This window comes from Bos indicus, chromosome 1, assembly GCF_029378745.1.
Source record: "Bos indicus isolate NIAB-ARS_2022 breed Sahiwal x Tharparkar chromosome 1, NIAB-ARS_B.indTharparkar_mat_pri_1.0, whole genome shotgun sequence".
NCBI lineage: Eukaryota > Metazoa > Chordata > Mammalia > Artiodactyla > Bovidae > Bos > Bos indicus.
Genome location: NC_091760.1, coordinates 75,665,230 through 75,689,183, shown reverse-complemented (window position 1 = coordinate 75,689,183; position 23,954 = coordinate 75,665,230). Strand labels below are relative to the sequence as shown.

Sequence of the window (23,954 nt, the reverse complement as noted above, 5' to 3'; positions counted from 1 at the left end):
TGGAATGAGAGGAAATTCTTGTCCACTGAGCAGTCAGAACTCCTTCAAGCCTCCTACCTTCTTATTGAATACATAAGCTCTATACATTACTGTCTCTTTGCTATAAGAATCATACCAAAAAGGACAAAGGAAAAGACAACTAGCTTACTAGTAGTTGAACAGTTCCAAAGGCAGCCTGGCCATGCTTTAGGTCTAAGAGACACTAAGCCATACATCTGATTGTAATTGGATTGCATGAAGCTAATGTTCCTTACTGTAGTCGCTGTTTTCGTCCTTGGTCCCATCGATGGTACCATCTGGGTGCATCTGCAGGAAATATCCCTGCTGGCTGAATAACCTTGTCACAATTCCTTTCAGCTGGGGTTCTGCAAAACAAAATGAAATGATTATTCAAGTTTTTATTTGGTTTGCAAAAATGCACACTTGCAAATTATCAAAAACATCCCCTAAGTCAATGCATAAATGCCAATGGTTTAAATACTGAAGTAACTATTTGGAAAGGAGGAATTTTGGTAACATAGCTTTACTTTTTCTTCTTTCTAAAGGCAGATCCATAATATTCTGCAACAGTAAACCAAATGTAAATGAATAAAAGTGAAAGTGAAAGTCACTCGTCGTGTCTGACTCTTTGTGACCCCATGGTCTATACAGTCCATGGAATTCTCTAGGCCAGAATACTGGAGTGAGTAGCTTTTCCCTTCTCCGGGGGATCTTCACAACCCAGGGATCGAACCCAGGTCTCCCACACTGCAGGCTGATTCTTTTACCAGCTGAGCCACAAAGGAAGCCTAAATGAATAAAAGCTAATTATGATTAGGAAAATACAGAGGTGTGCTAAAAAGTGAGTTATTCTTCTCCCTTGTGTGTCTAGTGTCTGGCTTCAATATACCACCAAGCTTGTGGTCCCATTCCAGAATACTGTTCAGACCAAACTGCCAGTGTAATTCCTAAGCTTTCAGCAGTCATAATCGGCTCCTGGAAGACTTCTATTTCTGCTGAATGATAACTATCTATCAGAAACCCCTGGTTTTAAAATTCTAATCAAATTCAGTCTTGGATGAGATCCATAGAATAAAGTTAAACCCTCCATGGCCATGAGATGTCACTGGAAAGTATGTGGAAACAGATTTCACCTTCAGTAAATACATCACCAGAGTAAGACCCAATACCATGTAAGTCATTTTTCCAGTACAAAAAATAAATAAATAAAAATCAAGCCATATATATTTCTGTAAATATTTCAAACTAGATGTGGTCTTTGGCTTTTAAAATTCCCTACACCCTAATACCATCAAACTGATCTTTGTATAACACATTTGAATTTTTGTATACCCACTAACCATAAATATTTAAAGCTTTCTCACTGTGGTACTAGCTGCAGCAACAATCTATTTTCTACAATATCACTACCATCTTTATCTCTACTTTAGTGTTTGGTAAAAATTAGACTACTGCAGCACACTCATAGGGGGCTGCCCAGGTGGCTCAGTGGTAAAGAAGCCATCTGCCAATGCGGGAGATGCGGGTTTGATCCCTGGGTCAGGAAGATGCCCTGCAAAGGAAATGGCAACCTGCTTCAGTATTCTTGCCTGGAAAATCCCATGGACAGAGGAGCCTGGCAGGCTACAGTCCATGGGGTAGCAAAGAATCGGACAGGAATGAGCGATTGAGCACATACACACACAAACATGCACCATATTTACTGTCCTAATTATTCCATTAAAATTAGTAGTAAAAGAAAAATGCTGCTTCTGTTGACAAAAAAAATGAGGTAAGGATGGGACTCGTATGATTGGTGATGTAGTTATGCATTATCTTCAAAAGAGCAATCAAAGAATTTCAACTGAGAGTCAGTTCCTTCACCAACTTATTAAATCAATAATAATTCAGATCTCTTTTGGGTGGGGGGGCGGGCAATATGCTAAATACTGTGTGTTAAACTAAACACACATATTGATGGTTGAATCTAAATAAGAGTTCCAGTTAAGGATTCAGTGCAACAAACTCTTTGGGAACGGACCTGCGCCCTACAACCATCATGTCTTTTACACCTACAACTAGATCGCACATACTTGGGAATGCGAGGCAATGCCTGTATAAACATATCTTCTCCAAAGCAGTCCTAAAAGTAGAAAAGATGCCCCTCCCAGAAAAAAAAAAAAAACTGGTAATTATGAAGCAGGGTATTAAAGAGAACTAAACTGGAAAGTAGGCATTCTGATTGATAACTGTGTATTAACACTGTGGGTTAAATAAATTCAATATATTTAAAATGTGTAGGCATTACATAAACTGGGGCTCTGTAACAACCTAGAGGGGTGGGGTGGGGAAGAAGATGGCAGGGATATTCAAGAGGGTGGGGGACATAGGTATATCAATGGCTGATTCATGTGGATGTTTGGCAGAAACCAACACAATACTGTAAAGCAATCATCCTTCAATGAAAAATAAATAAATTTAATTAAAAAATAATCATTTGTATGCCTTAATTTCCTCACCAATAAAATCTGGAAGGTAAAGTGATTTTTAGGTCCCTTCTATGATTCTCTATTGATGTTGAGCAACTATGACTTAAAGTCTCTTTGACTTGAGAATCTTCTTCTCTAAAGAGTGCCAGAAATCAAACCACAGATTCATTCTGAATGTGTTGTCTCCATGCGTGCCCCCCCACCACCCCCAACAAGGGATATGTAGGAGAGCACATATTAATAGCTAGCTAACCTCAATGCAAAAATATATATTTGACCCCTACCACCTATCAAACACTACCAACCTTCTCAGGCTCAGTTCCAAATCACTTCCCCCAGGAAGACTTGGCTATTATTAAGTGTGAGTCACTTTTATAATCAGAGGAAATAAGAATGTCTGAGCTTCTTCCATAAGGCTAACTGGTTGACAGGTAAATGCTACTGAGGTACATTCAACTCTAGATTTGCACTCAGGAGACTCAGCTTTGAACCACAACTGCTGTGGGGTCTTGAGCAAGTCACTTAGTATCTGAGGCTATTCTCCTACCTGTATAACAGGAAAAAATAATTCTTATGCTATCTATCAACATTTAGAATTTCAGATGAATAAATAAATGTAATAGTGTGAAATGAAAAGCCTCATAATAATATAAACTCTAATTAAGGTCTAATTTTTCAACCCTGAAAATTGAGGAAACAGTTTAAGTGAGATAAAGGGAGCATTTTACTAATAGACTTACTAATAGTCTCCTGATTTGCATTTTAGTAAAATATTAATTGAGTTCTTAATGTCACTAAAGTAACCAAAAGACTAACAGCAGATGATAGAAAAGGACAGAAGGAAGGAAAGGGACAACTGTCTTATAATTCATATTTTATTTCTAATAAACTTGATCAGATCACGTTGAGAAGTCATGTTTTGGCTGGTAATGAGACGCATGGCAGCTGAATCATTAATGTCTGAAAATAATTGGTTTTGTTTTTGTTTTTTTCCATGCTCCTCTTTCTGAAGTGGTAATTAAGCACTTCTTTTGCTTTGGTGAAGCTATCTCTTTTTTGGGACCCTGTGAATTCAGGTTAGTAACTCCTGTTCAAGATAATGAGCATTGAACTTGTACATCAACCTTGACTGCCCAGAAGCAGTGCCAGAACAAGGTCAGAGTCTGGGTTTTAATTATATGATGATTTATGAAAGTGAATGTTTTACACTATAGCTGTTTCAAAGGAGATCTGATCGTCTATTAAACAAATGCTCTGAACCTAGGACGTGTCATAGAAAGCAGTATGGCCTGCCTGACAGGGCTATACCTTTATTATCATCAAACCCTATCAACCTTTCCAGGCTCAGTTCAAAATCACCTCTACCAGGAAGATGTGGCTGTCATAAGGGAGGATCACTTTTATAATTGGGGGAATAAAAGAAAGTGTTTTGTTGTATTTTAAAGAAAGAGGTTTAAAAATGAGACCATTTTTTGGGACATCTAACATTCTGGGTGCATTCAATAAACATGCTTTATATTTTTCAGACTATGCTTAGGGATCTAGCAAATCAGTAAGACCCATGCTGTCCTCAGGGAGCACCTAGTGTAATGCATGAAACATACATATATATAATACTAGTGCGGATAACTGTTAAACTATGAATGGAAGCAGAGTGACATGATACCATAAGGAGCAAGGGACTAATTCTGTCTTGAGGTTTGGTGAAGGCACCTCATCTGTCACTTGAAGAGTGAATGCACTTTCACAGGCAAAGAACCCAGAGGAAGAGCACTGCAGACAGACAATGGGTAAAGGGAAAACTAGCATGGCAGACTTTGGGAATGACACAGAATCTGGCCCAGGTATAACATATGGCAGAAGTTTCCAAACGCTGACATGTAAGTAACTGCCTATTCTCAACAAATGTTCATAGGTCAACAGTGAAATAAGAAAAATAAGGTCAATGGAATAAGTTTTATTAAGCTAATTTTATATTCAATTTATATGCTTCTCCTTGATTCTAAGATTCTGTTTTCCATTATATTTTCATTTTTTAATGAAATGATGGCTATATTATTAGACGGTGAGTAGACCATTTTATTAGTAGATGGGTTTGGTTTATTCCCTTTTGTACTCTGAAGTAGTGTAGCAAACACTGCTAGATTTTCTCCAAAATCCATTTCCTCTTTTTCCTGGGCACCCAGCTAGACCATATGTCCTAGCCTCGCTTGCAGTTCGGTTTGGCAGATGAATGAGTGTCATATGGAATGTTAAGTGGAAGTGATGTGTGCCATTTTCAGGCCAAGGCTTTTCAAAGCAAACATTCTCCTCCACATTTTCCCTTCCTTATTGCTGGCTGGATTTAAATGACAAAGCCCTAGAAGATGTCAATAAAATAGGAGAATTCTGGTGGAAAAAAAGACTACAGCCATCAGTAATATCCACCCTGGACAGTTAGGTGAATAAGAACTAGCAGTGGTTGTACATAGTGACTTCCTTCCTAAGAGAATATGAAAAGGGGATGGAGGATGGGAGATTACATCACAGTGCAGAAATCTGACAAATAAAACGCTATCTCAGCCAGGGGGTCAGGGTTAAGGTCAACAGTCATGAAACATGCCGATAGCACCTATCCTTGATATGACGTGAATGGCACTTTGCCTCTGGGATCTTTCTCCCCAAAACCCATGACCCCAGTCTAATCATGAGGAAAACATCAAACAAATCTCAACTGAAGGATATTCTACAAAACAACTGACAAGTACCCCTTGAAACTGCCAAAAAATTAAAAGATTTAAAAAAAAAAGAAATTCTGAGAAAATGTCACAGCAAAGAGGAGCCTAAGGAGATACGACAACAAATGCAATGTGGTGTCCTTGATGTGACCCTGGAACTGAAAAAGAACATTAGGCAAAAGTTGAGGACATGTGAATAAAGTATGGACTTAAGTTAATCATAATGTATCAATACCAACTAATTGTCACAAGTATACCAAATGAATGTAAGATGTTCATATGGGAACTAGGTGTAGGATACATGGGAACTCTTTGTACTATTTTAATCTTTCTATAAATGCAAAAGCATTTTAAAATAAAAACTTTATTAAAAATGATCATTATAGCCACAAAAGCAAGTAAAAAATGTTACCTTCAAAGAGGTTGGTAAAAAATTAGGTAAAGCATAGGACCTCAAGTTTAGCACTGATTCCCTTCAGGATGACGTGGCAATTTCCACAGAATGTTTGACTTCAAAGCCACTCAGAAAAGCTGATACCTGAAGGAGTTATCTAGACATTCCTGCTGCCTTAATGTGTGGTGCTATAAGGTTGGTAGCTAAGTATATACTTGAAATCAGAACACAGTCAGAGCCGAGGGAACCTGATCACAGATCTCAAATGAATACTAGATTGCAGGAATTAGAATGAATTTTTTTTGACTTGAAAAGGAACTTGGAAGCCAACCTTCATTCTTCAAAATACCTTCTTTCATTAACATCAAAGACAGAAAATAAAAACTGAGCCTCAGAGGGAAAATGTCTTGTCCAAGGTCATCCAGCCAACACATGGATGAGTTAGGATAAGACTCCTTTCCAATATACTGAATGAACATCAACATTTCCTTTCCAAAGAACATTCATGACATAATCTGTAGCTTGTGTGGGTTTCAGAACTGGGACTAGCCGGGGTTGGGTGGGTGAGGAGAGGAAAACAGAGAAGAAACGAGGAGGAAGGGGAGCACCTAGGTGTGCATCAGTCACATCAGTTATTGAAGTGTGGGAGTGACAAAGGAAAGGGGTTATGGGAAGCTGCAAGAAATATATGTGTGTGTGTGTGTGTGTGTGTGTGTGTGTATGCATATATTTGATATTAACATATCTGTACACATACAAAACATGTCAATATAAAATATATATTACATATTGTTGTTTAGTCGCTAAGTCGTGTCCAACTCTTTGTGATCCCATGGACTGTAGCCCACCAGGCTCCTCTGTCCATGGGATTTTCCATTTCCTTCTCCAGGGGATCTTCCCAACCCAGGGATCAAACCCGTATCTCCTGCAATGGCAGGCAGATTTTTCACCATTGAGCCACCGAGGAAGCCCCATATATACATACATATAATACTAAAATTGGATGTGTTTATCTAGGGCCAGCCTGTTCAACATTTGCACCTAAACTTAGAGAAAGTGTCCCCATGTAAACTCCAATGTAAGATAAAAAATATAAGAGTGATCCCAATTTTTTTATGGAAGTCATATCCAGACAAGTAACAGTACTTATAATAATAATAATATAATATTATTGGCTGAACCCATCTACTTCCCACCAGGCATTTCCTCATGATTTTACTACAGTTGTATCTGATACTCACTACTGAACGTGTAAGGTACTTTTTCTCCTTGGTCAGGTGAGATGATCACGATTCACTTACCCAAGGTTATACAACTAGATTCTCCAGGCAAGAATACTGGAGTGGGTTACCATTTCCTTCTCCAGGGGATCTTCCTGACCCAGGGATCGAACCCGGGTCTCCCGCATTGGAGGCAGACGCTTTAACCTCTGAGCCACGAGGGAAGCCCAGTTAAGGAAGAGAGAGCCATTCTCCAGCTCTGTTGGGTCCCTTTAAGAAAGACACTGGTGAAATTGAAACATGTCCAGAGGAATAGGAGCCAAATAAAGAGGGTACAAAGGACTGTCACATGAAGAATGGCTGAATGAACAGTGGATATGCAGCCTGAACAAGGGAGGGCTCAGGGGACGTGAGAGCTGTCCCCACTTTCTTGACAGTAGAAGTAGGAAGACAGAAGTAAGAAAAGGCCAATTTGTTCTGAGTAGCTCCACAGGGACAGACAGAACTAGGGCCAGTGGGTGAACATTATGGGGAGGCAGGTAAAAAAGGACCTTTCTGTAAACTGTATTCACAAAGAGAACAAGCTGTCTAAGGAAAACAGTGAGTTTGTTGGCCCTGGACAGAAGCAAACAGAGACAAGCAGAAAAAAAGCTACAGGTCAGGACAGCAACGAAGGGCACAGAGATCTCCGAAAGCTAAGGCATTCTGCGTGGCAGTGAGAGGTCCTTTCCAGGCCTGAGGTCCTGGAAAGCTTGAGATAAGCCAGATGGCGGTTAACACAAGCTCACATTTCTACTTCTTAGTGTGTGCTTTGAACAGGGAATTGAAAAGACTGTTGAACAAGCATCCTGCAAATGGAGAGGTCTTTGTAAATGTTAAGCGTGCTTTGTGTGGTAATTTGATGGCTTTTTTTTTTTTTTTTTTTAATCAGTCTCTGTGGGCTTACAAACAGACTCTCAGTATCAAGGTTTAATGTTGCCCATTTAAAGGAACTGAGATTGAAGAGGTTGTTAAATTGTGATTCTTGTCGAGTGCTTCTGGGCCTCATACTGCTGCAGATTTCAAAATTAGATTATCAGGGTTGGAAATTGTTCATAAACAGATATACTTCTGACAATCACAGCTAAAGGGTATAGACTAGGGCACATTTGCATACCATACATCAAAGCCCCAGACAAATCAGAGACTGATACAGGAAGACACTGGAAAGAGGACAGAATTTATCTAGACTTTTGAAAACACTGCAAAAATGACAGTCACACTAAGCTGGGGGGATTTATTCAAAATATTTGTTTAGGAAAAAAAGACACAGGCCTGAGACCCCCACATTCACTCAGGAGACTGCAGTGAATAAGGCAGAGATGCCATATCATGGGAAGTCACAGAACCAGCAGAATCTGTCTGCTCAGTGGAGTGAAGACTGCCATGTCTTGTCCTGAGTCCTCAGTCCTCTAGCAGGTCAAGTGAAGGTGACAGATGCCTTCAGCAGTTATCCTCTCTAAGACACAGAAATCCCCTGTAACAATAATAACTGAAAGAGGACTCTGTATTTATAAATGCAAATCTATTTTCTCAACCAGCAGATACTAACAGCACATTTTATCCAAAAAACAAGTATGTACTGAGCACCAGACTTTCCAGTGGTTATTCTAGGTAGAGGGGATAACTAGTGATATGCTCATAAAACAGCTCTTGAAAAAAAAAAAAAAAGCCCAAACCTGATTTTCATGGGACTTATTTCTAAGGGGTCAATCTTCCCACCATGGCTGATTTACAACTATCATTTGACCTCACTGGATGCAGAGCTGAAGCAGACAAGATGCACATTCCAGGTTCCAGCATAGCGCTGAGTACAACAGAGCAAAAGCCATGAAGCTTACATTCCAACAGAGAAGACAAGATGGAAACAAACAACTCATATACAACAGTTTTCTGTTGTAAAGGTACCGTGACAAAATGAAGGCGATGGAAAAGGATGGAGGGTCCAAGAGATGAGAGTGTTACTGTGGACAGCACAGCTAGCAGCGGACTTGACCAATACCTGATGAAGAGAGGAGCTAAGAGCATCCAGAAACAGGGACGGGAAATGCAAAGTAATCCTAATGCTTGAAAAGACTGGGAACCAGCAGATGAGAGGCTCTCTGAAGATCCTCCTCTCGACCAGGAGCTGGCAAACTACAGCCCTGCTGCTGCCAATTCTGTAAATAAAGTTTTATTGGAACACAGCCCATGCTCCTTCATTCACACATTTGCCCCTGGCTACTTCTGTGCTACAACAACAGAGATGAGTACTTGCAACAGAGGTCCTACAGCCTGAAAAGCCTAAAATATTTACTAACAGGCTCCTTCCAGAAAAAGTTGGCCAACCCTTGCTTTAGACCCTGATGATGTAGTTTCTGCTGCCTGAAATGCACACCTCATCTGCTGCTTAGGCCCAGAACTGCTCCCCACCCCTTCAGGCTATCTTCCACTGGGCCTTCCCTGACACCCTGAGGCTGAATTAATCACTCCCTCAGGCACAGGCGAGGACTCCCCACACTGTCACAGCTGTTTGCTTATGCTCTGTCTCCGCTGCTGAACTAGGTTTAGCTCCTCGATGGCAAGGACCTTGAATGATTCACGACCCTGTCCCAACACCCAGCACAGAGCCAGGCACAGAGTAGGTACAGGGTGTTTGCATGTGGACAGAAAGGAGGTAAGTGATACCTGGGATTTTCCACTGTGAGGGTGACTTTTAGAGGAGCTCCTCATTTGTAAGAGAGCTGTGTAAAGCCTTTGAATACTTTCAGTGCCTTTCCTCCCCTTTTCAGTCTCAGCCCCTCCACCCTGAACACAGTCTGACAAGCACAGCAGCAGCCTCCATAAACTGAACAGACTCCAAAGCCCTGAGTTGCCTCCCACTTCAGCGGCAATCAAGTGACCTTGAGACAAGCAACTCTCAACCTTCATGCTGCCTCAAAGCTAAATGGAAAGAAAGGACACAGCTTTCCAAAGTATCCTCTTCACTAAAGCAGTCTGAGCTGGGAAGATGGGGAAGATCGGAGAAGCAGGGCAGGGAAATGCCCATCAGATGGGGTTTCTGTGCTGAGCCAATTTTATTCCTTGTACCATTAACCCTGTCCCTCCCAGTTTCCTCTCTAGAGGAAGATGCTCGTGAAAATTTAAAATAACTCAAATACTGCCTTCCAACATGCACTAGGTGCTGGGTACAAAGATGAGTAAGATGCAATTCCTGCCTTGACAGCACCCACAGCCTTGTCGCTGAGGCACACACACCATAAACCATAACCAGTGAACAAGGAAAGTGCTGTCCTAGAGAAACAAACAAAACGCCATGAAATCACAGAGCAGGGCTGCTAAGCTGACCTGGGGTGGTGGGATCTAGGACAAGAAGCAGTAAAGAAAGGCTTCAGAAGTTGAAGCAACATTTCAGACTTGGCCTTGAATAGGCAGGGAAGTTGTGCTTTGAGCAGTTATTAGCAGGAGGGCCAGCCCCACATGACGCACAAGCTGAGCACATTCAGAGAGTGGGCAAGTGCACGAGAGAGCCCAGGGTATGAGGAAATATAAGGGTGCACACAGTGGCTGGAGGTGACAGAAGGGAAATATGGATCCAAGACACTTGAGGTTCTTTAAGGTGCTAATAACATGTATTTTATCCTTTAAAACAATGAGCTCCAAACTCTTTTGAGCATATATCTCTATCTGTGAAATGTTAAATCTACAGCCTCCATATGAAAAGAAGCAGGGCCCTGTGAGGGCTTCTCAGGACAGAAACCATCCCCCGCAATGGACCTTTGCTTAACTTTTGTCTGCAGAAAAACTTTAGTCAAAGGAGAAATTTAATCAGAAAAATGAGAAAATTCAGAAACAAAAAAAGCAGTCAAACAAGACCAAATAATCATAGCTTAGTCATTAAATAAAGTCAAGGACTTTTAGTTCCTCATCAAGGACGATAGATAATTTTCGGAGCCATATATCCTTTGAGCTGTTTTGTAGACACTGAAATCCAGGTAGAAGAAGTTAACTACCTGATGACCAGGCTATAGCCATGATACAAGCTGCCACAGTTCTGAGAAATGGCCCCAGAGCAATGGGAACAAACCGACCCTGAAACCGAAGACTAACTGTACTTTGAACAGTCAAGAGGAGGCTGATAGACCACCACACGACTAATTTCAAGATGACTGTGGCTGTCAGAGCTGCCCGTGCTGTTTCTGCATATAGCCCCTCCCTCTGTCCATGCACCCCTGAAATTCCCCTTTAAAAAGCTCTTGTCCAGTGATTGTCAGGGAGAGTTGGCCTTTGGACATGAGTCTACTCTCCCTGCCAGATGCCAGCCTCCAAAATAAAGCAAACTTTCAAAACAAACTTATGGTTACCAAAATGGAAACAGGAGGGGGGAGGGATAAATCAGGAGCTTACTATTAATATACACACATTCCTATATATAAGGTAGATAACCATCCAGGGCCTAATGTATGTAGCACAGAGAACTCAATTCAGTGTTCTGTATTAACTTATACGGAAAAAGAACCTGAAAAAAAAATGGATATATGTATAAGTGAGTCAATTTGCTGTATACCTGTAACTAACACTGTAAATCAACTATACTCAAATAAAATTTTAAAAAATCCAAAGATACAAATAAGATTAAAAAAAAAAAAGCAAACTTTCTTTTCCATAAATCTGGCCTCCTGCATATTGGCTTTCAAGTGACAAGTTGCTAGACCTGAGTTTTGGTAACACATGTATATATATTTATTATTTGTAAAGTACATGCAGGTACTACTACATACATTATACATATATTATAAATTAAAGCTCAAATGTTTAAAAAATACCAATACTAAAAACACACAAAAATAAAATATCCACATAATAAACGTTTGTCTTTTTCCACCCACTTTAGAGAAAGACAAACATCAGTAGTATGGAATCAGTCAATAAGGAAACTGAAGGATTTTAAGCCTGGGGATAAATTATGAGGGCAGTATTTTAGAAAGCCATGCTGGAGAACAACAGAGAAGGATGACTTAGAGTGCATGATGCTGTGATCCTAGAAGCCACACAGGAAGCCACTGACATATAGTGAAGCCTTAGGAAGGGAGCGGCAGTGAAGGTGGAGAGAAGTCAGCCTGAGGACTGTTGGTGCTTGGTGGGCTTTGGCTCTGGAAAACTGTATGACCTCTCCTTCTCCAAATAAGAATCTATCATTAGGCTTCTAAGGGAGCCCTGTGTCAGTGTAGAATACCATGGAATATCATGAAATATGAGGGTGGAAAAAGCGTAATGTGAGCATTCCTAGGAACCCAAATGACTTCTTTGCCTTTCTAATGATTTGCATTCATGAAGGAGGGTTTGACTCTGGTCACCCTCACTGAGTCACAGCCCTTGGTCTTCCTTACACTATCATCCAAGGAAGGGGACCTGAAATGAGCCTCGTCTTCCAGGCAACTCAAGAATGAGCTCCAGAGAATGAAAATCATGAGATATTTCAAACAGGAAGGTAATCCTACAATCTGAAGATTTTAGAACCAGAACAGTCCTTCAAAATGATCTAATTCTAAGGATGAAGAAGCAGAACACAGAAGAGAGTAGAAACTCCATTACAGCTAATACCTGGAATTGGGGCTTTTTAACAGACCATGATCCTTCTGTGCTGTGTCCCTTTAAATAAAATCATTTTTTCATACCTCTCACAGGTGTCCTGGCCTTGTCCCAAATGAGCTGTGTGGTATCCAGAAAGCTATTTCATTTCTTTGTACACAGGCATACTTTGCTTCTGGCGAAATCGTTTGAATGACTAGGACCTATTTCTGAAGACTGTTCTGAGGAATTATGAATATATACTGTACCAGTGGGAAGTGGGAGGGAAGTTCAAGAGGGAGGGGACATATGTATACCTACGGCTGATTCATGCTGATGCATAGCAGAAACCAACACAGTATTGCAAAGCAATTATCCTTCAATTAAAAATAAATAAATTTGTTAATAAAGAATATACATTGCACCAGTGGAATGCAGGGACAATACAGGGGTGTGGGAATGGGAGGCACAGACAATTTGGTGTAAGACAGGCTCAAGGATGTATTGTACCACACAAGGAATATAACCAATATTTTGTAATAACTTTAAATGGAAAGTAATCTTTAAAAACTGTAATAATTTTTTTAATGTTTTAAAAAAGAATACACATCGTAATTTGTTCAACAACCTGCAAGTAGCCTTGATTGTGTAGTAGATTTAACTCTCAAGATAGAATTAATGTGGTTTGGAAGCCCCATATTAGGAGCAGTAGCAATGGGCAAATTCTCCTGAGTTTCATTCACTGATAACAATTGCCAAGCATTTACCGCATACCAGGGGCTTTCCAGGCAGTGCTAGTGATAAATAACCCGCCTGTAAATGCAGGAGACAGAAGAGACGCAGGTTTGATCCCTGGGTCAGGAAAATCCCCTGGAGGAGGGCATAGCCACCCACTCCAGTTTCTTGCCTGGAGAATTCCATGGACAGAGGAGCCTGGTAGGCTACAGTCCTTGGGGTTGCAAAGAGTTGGGCACAACTGACGGGACTTAGCACACACACACTCACGCATACCACATACCAAGTGGTATTTGCCTGGACTATCTCTTTGAATTCTCAAAGAAATAATTGAAGGCAGATATTGGGCCTTTTTTTAGATTAGGAAACTGAGGCTTACAGAGGTTAAATCACTTGTTCTAAATCACAGAGGTAATAAATATCAGAACCAGGGGTCGAAGCCAGAACCCTCTGCTCTGTACACCTTCTCCCTGCTAATCAGTTGTCTCTTGATGAAATCTAACATGCTGATACTCCTCTCTTCTTTCTTTTTGGTGATCAGCCCACAGAAATGGTAGAAACCTATGAAGTGATGGACCTAGAATTAACAGCAAATGCTAAGCTGGAGTTAAAACTTTTGGCATCCCAGTACAAAAAGGAAAAAAGAGGGAACGGGGAGTATAGACACTTCCATACATCCAAATAGTCTTCTGTAATAATAGCATCCTCGCTTGGCATAGAAAAATCTGCTCAGTTAGGCTTAAGGCCTCTTTTTCATAGACACATCTTTTGGCACCAGAAATAAATGAACAGAGGAGCACAGGCATGACAGTTCCCTGACATCAGAGGAGCAGCACTGTTAGACCTATCCTAAAACTGTCGTGTATCTCAGAGGAAATCTTTTCATCCAAATTGGCAAGCTTGGGGAATTCCCTCATATACCACAAATCTAAATTACCTGCAGGTAAAATGCCATTGTTGTAAAATGTGATCTTTGTCTGTCATCTTTTTTATAGTATCCACCAAGAAAAATCTGCAAAGTCAACCAGAGAGAGTTGAAGAGGTAATAATATTTTCTGCAGAAGAGCCATTTAGAGCACATTCATCAGCTTCAACTCAGCAGCAAGTTCAGGCCAGGCAGGATGGTGCAATGTAGTACAGGTCAGGAGATCCAGACACCTGGGGTTTCTTTCCAACTGTTGGCTCCTCTCCATCCCCACCGTCAACACCTTGATCCAGGCCATCACAGCTCCCAGCTAGATTCCTCCAACATTCACCTACACTCCTACTCTATTTCCCTTCCAAACCACACCATTACTGCAGAGTTAATATTTTACAGGATAAATTGGATCACATCACTCTCCTGCTTAAACCCTTTCATAGCTTCCCATTTCATTTATAATAAAACATCAAACCCTAAGCATGGCCTGGAGAGCTTTGCACCATCTGGCTCCTGTCTACCATTCCATCATCATCACAATTTACTTTCTCCTTGGCTCGCTAAGCTCTAGGCACACGTGGCTTCGTTCCCTTCAGACCTAAAGATCTTTGCACATGCATTTCCCTTTGCTTGGATTGATTTCTTCCTAAGACAAACTCAGGTTTTAGCTTATATGTCACTCCACAGAGGTCTTGCCTGAGCCCCCAACCTAAATCTGCCTTCATATTCAGATTCTCTGCCAATACATTAATTTTCCCCCTACATAGCATACATCCTAATGTGTAATTAGATATCTATTTTTCTTTACTTGTTTATATCTATTTCCTCCTCTATAGCACCCATGCGGGTGAGATTGTGTTAGTCTTACCCTTCACATTATACCCAGGACTCAGTGCCATTAACACAACATAAGGAGCAAACACATATTTGTTCAAGGTACTGGTTTCCTCTCTCTAGGATTCAGATTTCAACTATAAAATGACAATTTGGGAATAAATCAGTGGCTGGAAATTTATAATCCCAGAAACCTAAGGGACTTATAAGTACAAATAGAGACAACAAGCTCTTTGCAATGAACTAAAGTAAAAATGAAAAAATTATATTTAATAAGAATTTTTTAGATATTATATCACCATATATTAATAAAGATTGTTAAAATTCTATTTAAAATGTAATCATACAAACTTTAATAATGCAGTTCAATAATTACATGATATAACAATAAATACATTAAAAAATAGAAATAGTTATCAAATGTGGATGGTACACTTGTGATGTAAATATGGATCAAATTCATATTTAAGGTATATGCTATACCTCAAATTCACCTTGGGAGGCTCTCAGTTGCTTTCAACTTGGAAGTAACTGAAAGAGACGTAAAGGAATTGTCACTGTGAATGATTCTGAGGGGCCATTATAGATGCATAGATGAAAAATTCCATGGACAAAGAATGAGCCCATGGTATCAGACAAGAGTGTCAAGACAGTACTCAGAAGAGTTATCATGGAACACCCATGGAAAAACAAAAGCAAAAAAAGCCTGATTCTCTCCTGGCCAAAGCCAAGAAGCACATACCTCAGGGTTCAGTGCTACGGGGATTATTCATAGCCAGTGATTCTCCCAAATTTTGTAGAGGAGGCCAGCTTGACTTTAATACCATTACCTACTTAAAAAATTGCCAATGGTTTCCCGTTGGTATATGACACATTCTAGTAACAAAAGACACAATCTGTCAACAAGTAAAATTTTAAATGGCCATATGTTTGTTTGGAAAAAACAAGTAAACATTAAAAATACATTAAATTTTATCTGTGTGCTACAGAATTAAAATTTCATTTTCTTTTGCAGGAAAAAAATCATTTTTATTTGATACTTCAAAATCTTTCACTTTGTTCTATAAAAAAACAGCTTAATTTTAGAATCTCTGTGTTTTGTTTCTAAATGAAGAGTTAGAATAAATGTGAAGCTCTTTCCAAGTATTCACACAAAACCCTGCATGTGGATCATCTTTATTGTCATAAAAGGGAAACCAAATTAGATAGAATGTTCATGAGACTTTCTCTTTTAAGTTTCCATTCAGGCTCTATAAACTTTCTGATGTACTGTATAAGAATTCTGATCAGTGATTTTAATTTAAGTTTCAGTGAAGTTTACCTTGATTACAATTTGCAAATTAATTGTAAGTGTACGTACGCATTAACAAATTCCTTTGAATTCTCTTTTCAACAGGAAATAAATATTTCAAATATGTGAAAAATAGATAATAATAACCTCAATAAATGAGTTAGCATGAACCAGGGACTGCCAAATGATTTTGATTAAAACCTTTTATTAATTCAAACTTTACAACAGTCCTACAAGGATTTTTTTGGTTTTGTTTTTGTTTTGTTTTTTTTTTTTCTCTTCATTTTACAGTGATGAGATTAAGGCACAAAGAAATAAAGTAATTGCCCAATTTCCCACATTTCATAAGTAAAAGGGCTTTTATGATTTGAGCTCAGGTAGTCTGGCTCCAAAACCCACAGTACAGGCTTCCATTCTCCGCTATCTCTCAAATATCTATGAACTCACCATCCACATTTAATGAAGACTAACATTTTCCATAATTGCCTCATCTTTTTATATAATTAAAATATCCTAAGCATCTCCTTAATTCCATTACATTACCTTCCGAACCACCCTCCACCACATTTCTGAATTCGGTATGTGTAGTTTCTTGTTCATACGTTTGCTCCTTTACTCCCTCTTTATGTATCCCCCCAAAATACTTAGTGCCATTTTGTGCATTGTACATTTTTACATAAACAAGATGTTGCTGTGTGTACCATTCATCAATCTGATTATCTTACCAACATTTTATAAACATTGCATGCTTCGATTTTCAATTTTCATCCGATCCAAAAGTTCCTTAAGAGATGACTATAATCACTTCACATTCATTGTAATTTCTGATTTAGTTGTTTTTATTTCCATCATCATAGTTTGTGTTTCCTATTTACATTACATTTCTTTCCTTTATTACTCATCCTTGTATGAGTGCATGCTAATTCACTTCAGTCATGTCCAATTCTGTTCTATTCCACGGACTGTAGCCTGCCAGGCTCCTCTGTCCATGGGATTTTCCAGGCAAAAATACTAGAGTGGGTTGCCATGTCCCCCTCCAGGGGACATGACCCAGGCAGTGAACCTGCCTCTTGCATTTCCTGCTTTGGCAGGCAGGTTCTTTACCACTAGCACCACCTGGGAAGCCCTTACTTATCCTTATGTTCTTTCAATTGGGTTGATTTAGTTTTCTTTATTCACTTCCTAATTTTCCCCCTTGTCTTAATTTGGAAAGTACAGTCTATTCCCATTAACTTAGTGGTTACTTTAAATATTTTTAACATAAATTTGTTATTTAGCAAACTCCAACTATAAGTGTTACCCCTGAGCTTCTACCAAATAATGCATCTTCCAAATATAAAATCCTCTCATTTCATTTCTATCACTGAATAGACATATAGTTTCTTTTTAAGCCCATGAAAACTTTGCCTTAGGATCTTTATTACTGATTACATAGTAAATATAACATGCTTTCCATACTTTTTGCTCACCATTGTACTTTTAACCCCTTCCCTCTAGATTCAACTTTGCCTTTGTGAAGCAATAAGAATTTGGAGAAGGAAATGGCAACCCACTCCAGTATTCTTGCCTGGAGAATCTCATGGACAGAGAAGCCTAGTGGGCTACAGTCCAAGGGGTCGCAAAGAGTCAGACACGACTGAGTAACTTGGCATGACTTGGCACAAGAATAACTTGTAAATGGTAAAGCTTCTCAGTCTATGCCATGGCAATTTCTTTTCTCTCTCTCTCTTTTGAATTGTAGTTAAATGGATGTGCTGTATCAAATGATGGTTACTTTCTCCCAGCATTCTGAAAATACTATCCCATTGTCTTCTAGCAACCATTATTGCTGATGACAAGTCTGCAGTAGGTCAACCTATCATTCACTAATGGTTAATCTTTTTTTCTCTGGTCACTTTTAAAATATTTTCATCTTCACTGTATTATGATTTTACTACAATTCAAATGAGAAATTATTAAGAACTTGATGGGATAAGGTTACATGAATTTTTCAGTTCTGAAAATTGTTTTACGTCTTTCCATTGTAGATGATCTAACATTATATTTCTCATTTTCCAGAACTCCTATGTCATGCATGTTGGAACTTCTCCTTATATATCCAATATATCTTAAATTCTCATTCAGTGATTTCTACCTCTCTGATCCTGAGTGATTTCTCTGATTTCATCTCCAATTCAAATATTTTCTCTTCACGTGGGTATAGTTTGCTTTTGAACACATGCATATTTTTTTCTTACCACTGAAATTACTATATTGCTATTTTTATATTTGGAGTCTACTTTTTTCCATACTGCTCTATTTCTGCTTACAATGTCTGCTTCTTTTAATTATTAAATATTTAAAACTTTCTTAATTTAAAATTTAGTTTAGATTGATCTAGTATCCAGAATTCAGGGATATAAATTCTACAATTAGTAGTTGTCTGTCTTTGCATGGTTTCTATTTAAGATTTTCTTAAATCAAAGTTGTTTTGTACTGCCTTGAACTGTGAAACCATGAGGAGGGATTTACATTGGCTTGTCATGATACTTTGTGGATGTCTTCAACTGCAGAGAAGTTTTTACATGAACTTCTCAGACTGCAAATCTTACTTAACAGGAAGGGTTGTTAATATTTTAAAATGTGATTTCAGACCTCGCCCCAGGAAGTGGTCCTGTTCAAGGTTTCTAATTCCTTACAGGTAACACTATAAGGTAACACTAACAACCTTATGTAAATGTCAAGTTCCTTTCAGTTTTCCTTGACAGGTGGAGAATGTTCCTAACTCACCATTTTTCAGACAGAGCAGTGTCTCTTACACATTCTAGTCTGCCTAACACAGATCTGAGGACCTATCCCTTGAGCATGCATGCAGGCTAACCCCAGTGTCCAACTATTGATTCCCACGCCTGGTTCTATAATCCCCCATGAGGCACATGAAATCAGTTTCTGCTCATCTCCATGAATATAAATATCTCTTCATTTCTGGCAGCCGAGGAGTTCCCCTCTTTGGTTTTCAGCTCAACTATGCATTTCAATTTTTGCTGTTGTTGTTATACTCTCTCCAGCAGAACCATCTATTTTTAAATGGGAAGCAGAGTCCTTTTGTAACAGCTCAGATTATAATACTCAAAGTCTTATCATTTAAACATCCATGTTTCCTATGCTTTCTCTCTTTAACAAATGGCACATAACAAGGATAACATTGAAACTCTGTAATCTTCAAAACCTTCATTGGAGTTAGACTGTGCCATCAAATTAAGAAAAAAACAAGAAACACCTTTAAGGACTAAAGTCACAAGCACACTTATCTGATCTCATCTATGTGTCAGAGAGCCATTCATTCAGTAATCGAGAGCCTAACAGAGCCAGGAACTAATAATCAAGAAGATTGGAGTACAGTAGGGAGCTCATTAATCATATATTTCTAAATTTTAAACCTGAAAGGATAAGTAACTTTTTAAATTGTATATTTGATTGCTTTAAGGAAAATAATACATATAAACAGATATCATTTTTCCTAAAGGACTGCAAACCCCTAGTTGAGAAAACAATCTTATTCCCTTTCTTTATTTTACAAGTGAGGGGGTAGAGCCCCAGTGCAAAAATAACTTTTCTTATATTATACATTCATCAAAATTAGACCCGAGCTTTCTCCTAAATATTAAAATAGCTTTTCTAAAAATTCAAAGGTATGGACATGACTACTTTGCACTTAGAAGCTGAACAAATAAATCCCTGACTCTTGATAAACATAATTTTAGTAAGCTTTATTCAAGATTTCTAAATGCAATAGAGCCAGCATTCATTTTTTATCTTTTAAGAAAATGGCTAAGAACATTCTATAACTGGTGTAAGCATATATTCTAATTTAAAAAAATAATATTTATTTGTTCTATCTTGCATTCTTAATCTTTCTTCCAACTCTGCAGAACAAGAAACACTTCTTATCTAGCTTCAATAATTCATGCCTACTTTTTCTCATGCATTGTTTGCTTTAGTCACTAATTCATGTTGACTCTTTTGCAACCCCATGATTTGTAGCCCGTCAGGCTCCTCTGTCCGTGGGATTTCCCAGGCAAGAATACTAGCATGGGTTGTCATTTTCTTCTTTAGAGGATCTTCCCTGACCCAGGGATCGAACCCATGTCTTCTGCATCGGCAGGTGGATTCTTTACCACTGAGCCACCAGGGAAGCCCAACTAGGTAATAAATACATATGTATATGACTATCCATGTAATATGTTAATAAATACAAATTATAACATACATTCTGGAGATAACCTAGGCAGAATGTCAAAAATGTCTCTTTGTACCCTGATATCTGCAGTAAGGACAAAAAGAACACTAAAAACTTTAACTCTTTTAGAAATATTCAACAAAACAAGGATATTTACAAGTGACTACTTCCTAGAATAGTATGTTTTACACCCATAACACAGCCATCACACACACACAAATAATTGTGGATTTTCCTTAAATTTTACATACCCAAGGATACTGCCTTATTTACCTAGTTTAACGATATTAGTTTCTAGTTACTACACATTGGCACAAGTACACTATCAAAAGAAGTCAATAGAAAGAACACTGGGTTAGAAGTCAGAAGGTTTAAGTTCTAATCCTTGCTCTGCCACTTAGGCAATTCACTTCATTCTTCAGTTTTCTCAGGTAAGATTAAAAGAGTTGGATTGTCACAGTGATTTCTAGATATTTTGTTTTATGGTTTTAAAACAATAATGGTGATAATTATATGGCTTTAGGCTTATGATTTTATTATGTTTTAGTTATTGGGTACTGCAAAATACCCAGATTTAAATAGATTAATATACCACAGTGATGTATAACAGAGATTTTTATAGCATGGTGCTTGGGGGAAAAAACAGTCAGAAATTAATAACAAGATTTAAATTAAAGGCTGTGCCAAAAATCTGTAAGAACACTAAATCATTTCCAACTTTAAGCAATAATAATTAATATCCACTAATAATTAAGTGGGTGATGTGTAGTTTCAGTTCCAGGTGCCCAAGCTTCCCTTTCTTGTCTCATTATTAAGAATTACAACCAACTGTGCTGCAGATAAACCTTTAAGCAAAGCATATTTCATCTGTTTGCTTAATGGACTGGCATCTTCTTGGAATTCAGAGTACTGGAACTTAATATTGGTTGTGAGATAAATTATGGTTGACTTCAACATCCTCTCTCTCACATTGGGAAAACTCTCAGTCTATTTCACAGTCTGAAACTTTATTTCATTTGCTTAAGTGAAAACATTCCAAATGACATTCTAGAATCCTAGAATCTAGAGGATACAGGGAAGGTGGTTATCAGGGTAGAAACTGGCAAGACAAAACAAACAAACTAAACTATAAACACTATGGGAGGGTAACAGTGATGCTATTTCAAAAATGGGGTCTTGTCTAGGAATTAGTAAGACAGCAAAATAACCCGGGGGAATCAGCCCCTAATTTTTCTAGTAAGGATTAAATAGAAGTCCTTACAAGCCTTTACACAACATTGTTCAAGGCAGTTACCTCATTATAAAATGGCTTCCCTCTTCCTCAGTGTATAGTAGCAAGGGAAAGAATACTGTGTTCTGTAAGTCAGTGCTAGCCAAAGATGATATAATGCAAGCCACATAGGTAATTTTAATTTTCTAGCAGTTATATTTAAGAAAGGGAAACATTGCGAAGTTATTTTAATGATATTTTTATTTAACTTAATATATCCAAAATATGTAATCAACATAAGAAGTATTACTGAGATATTTTGCATTTTTTTCTTCATGCTATGTCTTCAAAATCTACTGTGTATTTTTACAATCACAACATATCTCAACTTGAACTAGCCAGTTCCAAGGGCTCAAAAGCCACATGAGTTAATGACTCCCATATTGGACAGCAGAGTTCTAGATAGGTGCTCATCTTAACAGATACATTTCTCCAAAAAGCAACGAAGTGCCTGATACATAAAACAATAATTATCTGAGACCATATCATGATTCCTCAGAACAATTAAAACCAATAACAATAACCAAAGATCACATAAGTTCTGAAAAATACATTATCAAAGGAAGATACAAGACAAAAATCGTATCCCAGGGCTCCTGCCTACCTGCCTGCCTTCTTTCCTTCCATTCTTACATTGGTCCTCCTTCCACCAACACTCTGGCCTTGGTATCATGCCAAGAAATACAAATGTGAGCAAAACAGTTAAGGTCAGAGCCCTCATGAAGATGACCATGTAACAGCAAAGAGGAAACCTAACTAAATAAGTCTACAGTAAATTAATTACAAATACGAGAAGTGCTCCAGAGGACTCCTGGCGGTATGGTGGATGAACCCTACCTAGCCTCAAGGGAGTTGCTGTGGACTGAATGTTTGCCTCTCCCAAAATTTCCATGTTGAAACCTTAACCTCTAAGGTAACAAAATTAGGAGGAAAGGCCCTTAGGAAGTGAACCAGTCATAGGGTTCTGCCATGAAGGCGACTAATGTTGTTATAAGAGGTTCTAGAGAGATCCCCTTCCCCTTCAACCCTGTGAGGTTACAGGAAAAAGATAGCCATTAATGAGGAGGCAGGCCCTCATCTGACACTAACTCTATGGATCTTGTGATTTTAGACTTTCTGGCCTCCAGAACTGTCAGAAGTCAACCATTTTATGGCTTTATGGAATTTCTGTTTTAGCACCCTGAACAAACCAAGACAGGACTAAAACATAGCTTCCATCAGGACATAATATTGATGCCGAAGGAGTCCTCAAGAACAAGGAGGAATTAGCTTGATGGAGCACGTGGATAAGGAAAAATGTGGGAAATGGAAATGAATAACATTCTACACGAGGGCAGCAATATGAGAGAATAGTTCAAAGACAGAAATGACTCTGATGAGTTTAAACAATTTAAACAGTTGGAATTTAGAGACTAAGAGTATGAAACATAGCTCGAGATGAGTTTCGATCACTCAGAATGTTATAAACCATGCTGAAAGAAGCATGGAGTCATTTGAGGAGCTCTGGACTAAAGAAGCAGAAGATACACGGGACACATAGAAAAAGCACTTTAGGGTATACCTCTTTTTGTACTTACTCATCAATAATCCACTGATACAGGAGATCTACCTATAACCAGACTGGCCACCTCCTTCCCACCTATGCCAATGGTGCAGAACTTCAAAGACATAGCTACAAAAACCTAAACACCACTACACAAATATAGCTTTGATTTTATGTACCTTTTGTCCAAGAATAACAGCCTTAATTTTCTTAGCAATTATTAGTGTGTTCTTCAATACTGTCTATAGCAATAATAAAATACAATACTATAAAAAAGAAATCACAAATCATTCAAAGAAAGCAACTAGCTTGCCCAAGCAACAGAATTCTTTTTTTCCTCCTTTGCTAACACTAACCTAGAACAAGTAACCAACTCAAATAAATTATGTAACATTTATCATTATATAATTTATATGGATTATTTTCCAAATACAGTATTCCAAAACCTATAATTATAAAATTTAGATTGTAAAAATGCCCTGTAGAAGGAAAGCCTGTATTTTAAACTTTAACTTTCACAAAGAGTAATGGAAAGACACTGAAAACTTTGGAGAATAAAGATGACATAATCTAACCCATATTTCAAAGTCGCAGTAGAGACTGCAAGAGAAATAACAGATTGAAGGCTAGGCAGGGAGATAAATTAGAAAGTAACAACAGTAGACCAGTCAAGGGATGACAGACTTTGATAAGTGTTTGGAAACAGAAGGTAGTTTAAGATGTAAAAATGTCTTGACATAGTTATTAATTGCATG

General features: G+C 38.4%; 1 protein-coding gene across 5 annotated transcripts in view; it reads right to left on the bottom strand.

Moving 5' to 3' along the window:
* Positions 1–23,954, bottom strand: part of FGF12 (fibroblast growth factor 12) — a 615,850-nt gene that overhangs the window by 236,253 nt on the left and 355,643 nt on the right. For 4 of the 5 annotated variants that reach the window (XM_019958105.2, XM_019958099.2, XM_070789979.1 and 1 more), the window contains one exon: positions 255–365. In XM_019958105.2, coding sequence (XP_019813664.1) covers positions 255–365 — 111 coding nt within the window. Of the gene's footprint in view, positions 1–254; positions 366–6,880; positions 7,009–23,954 lie in introns of those variants that run through there. The other variant, XM_070789975.1, reaches the window with a different exon arrangement.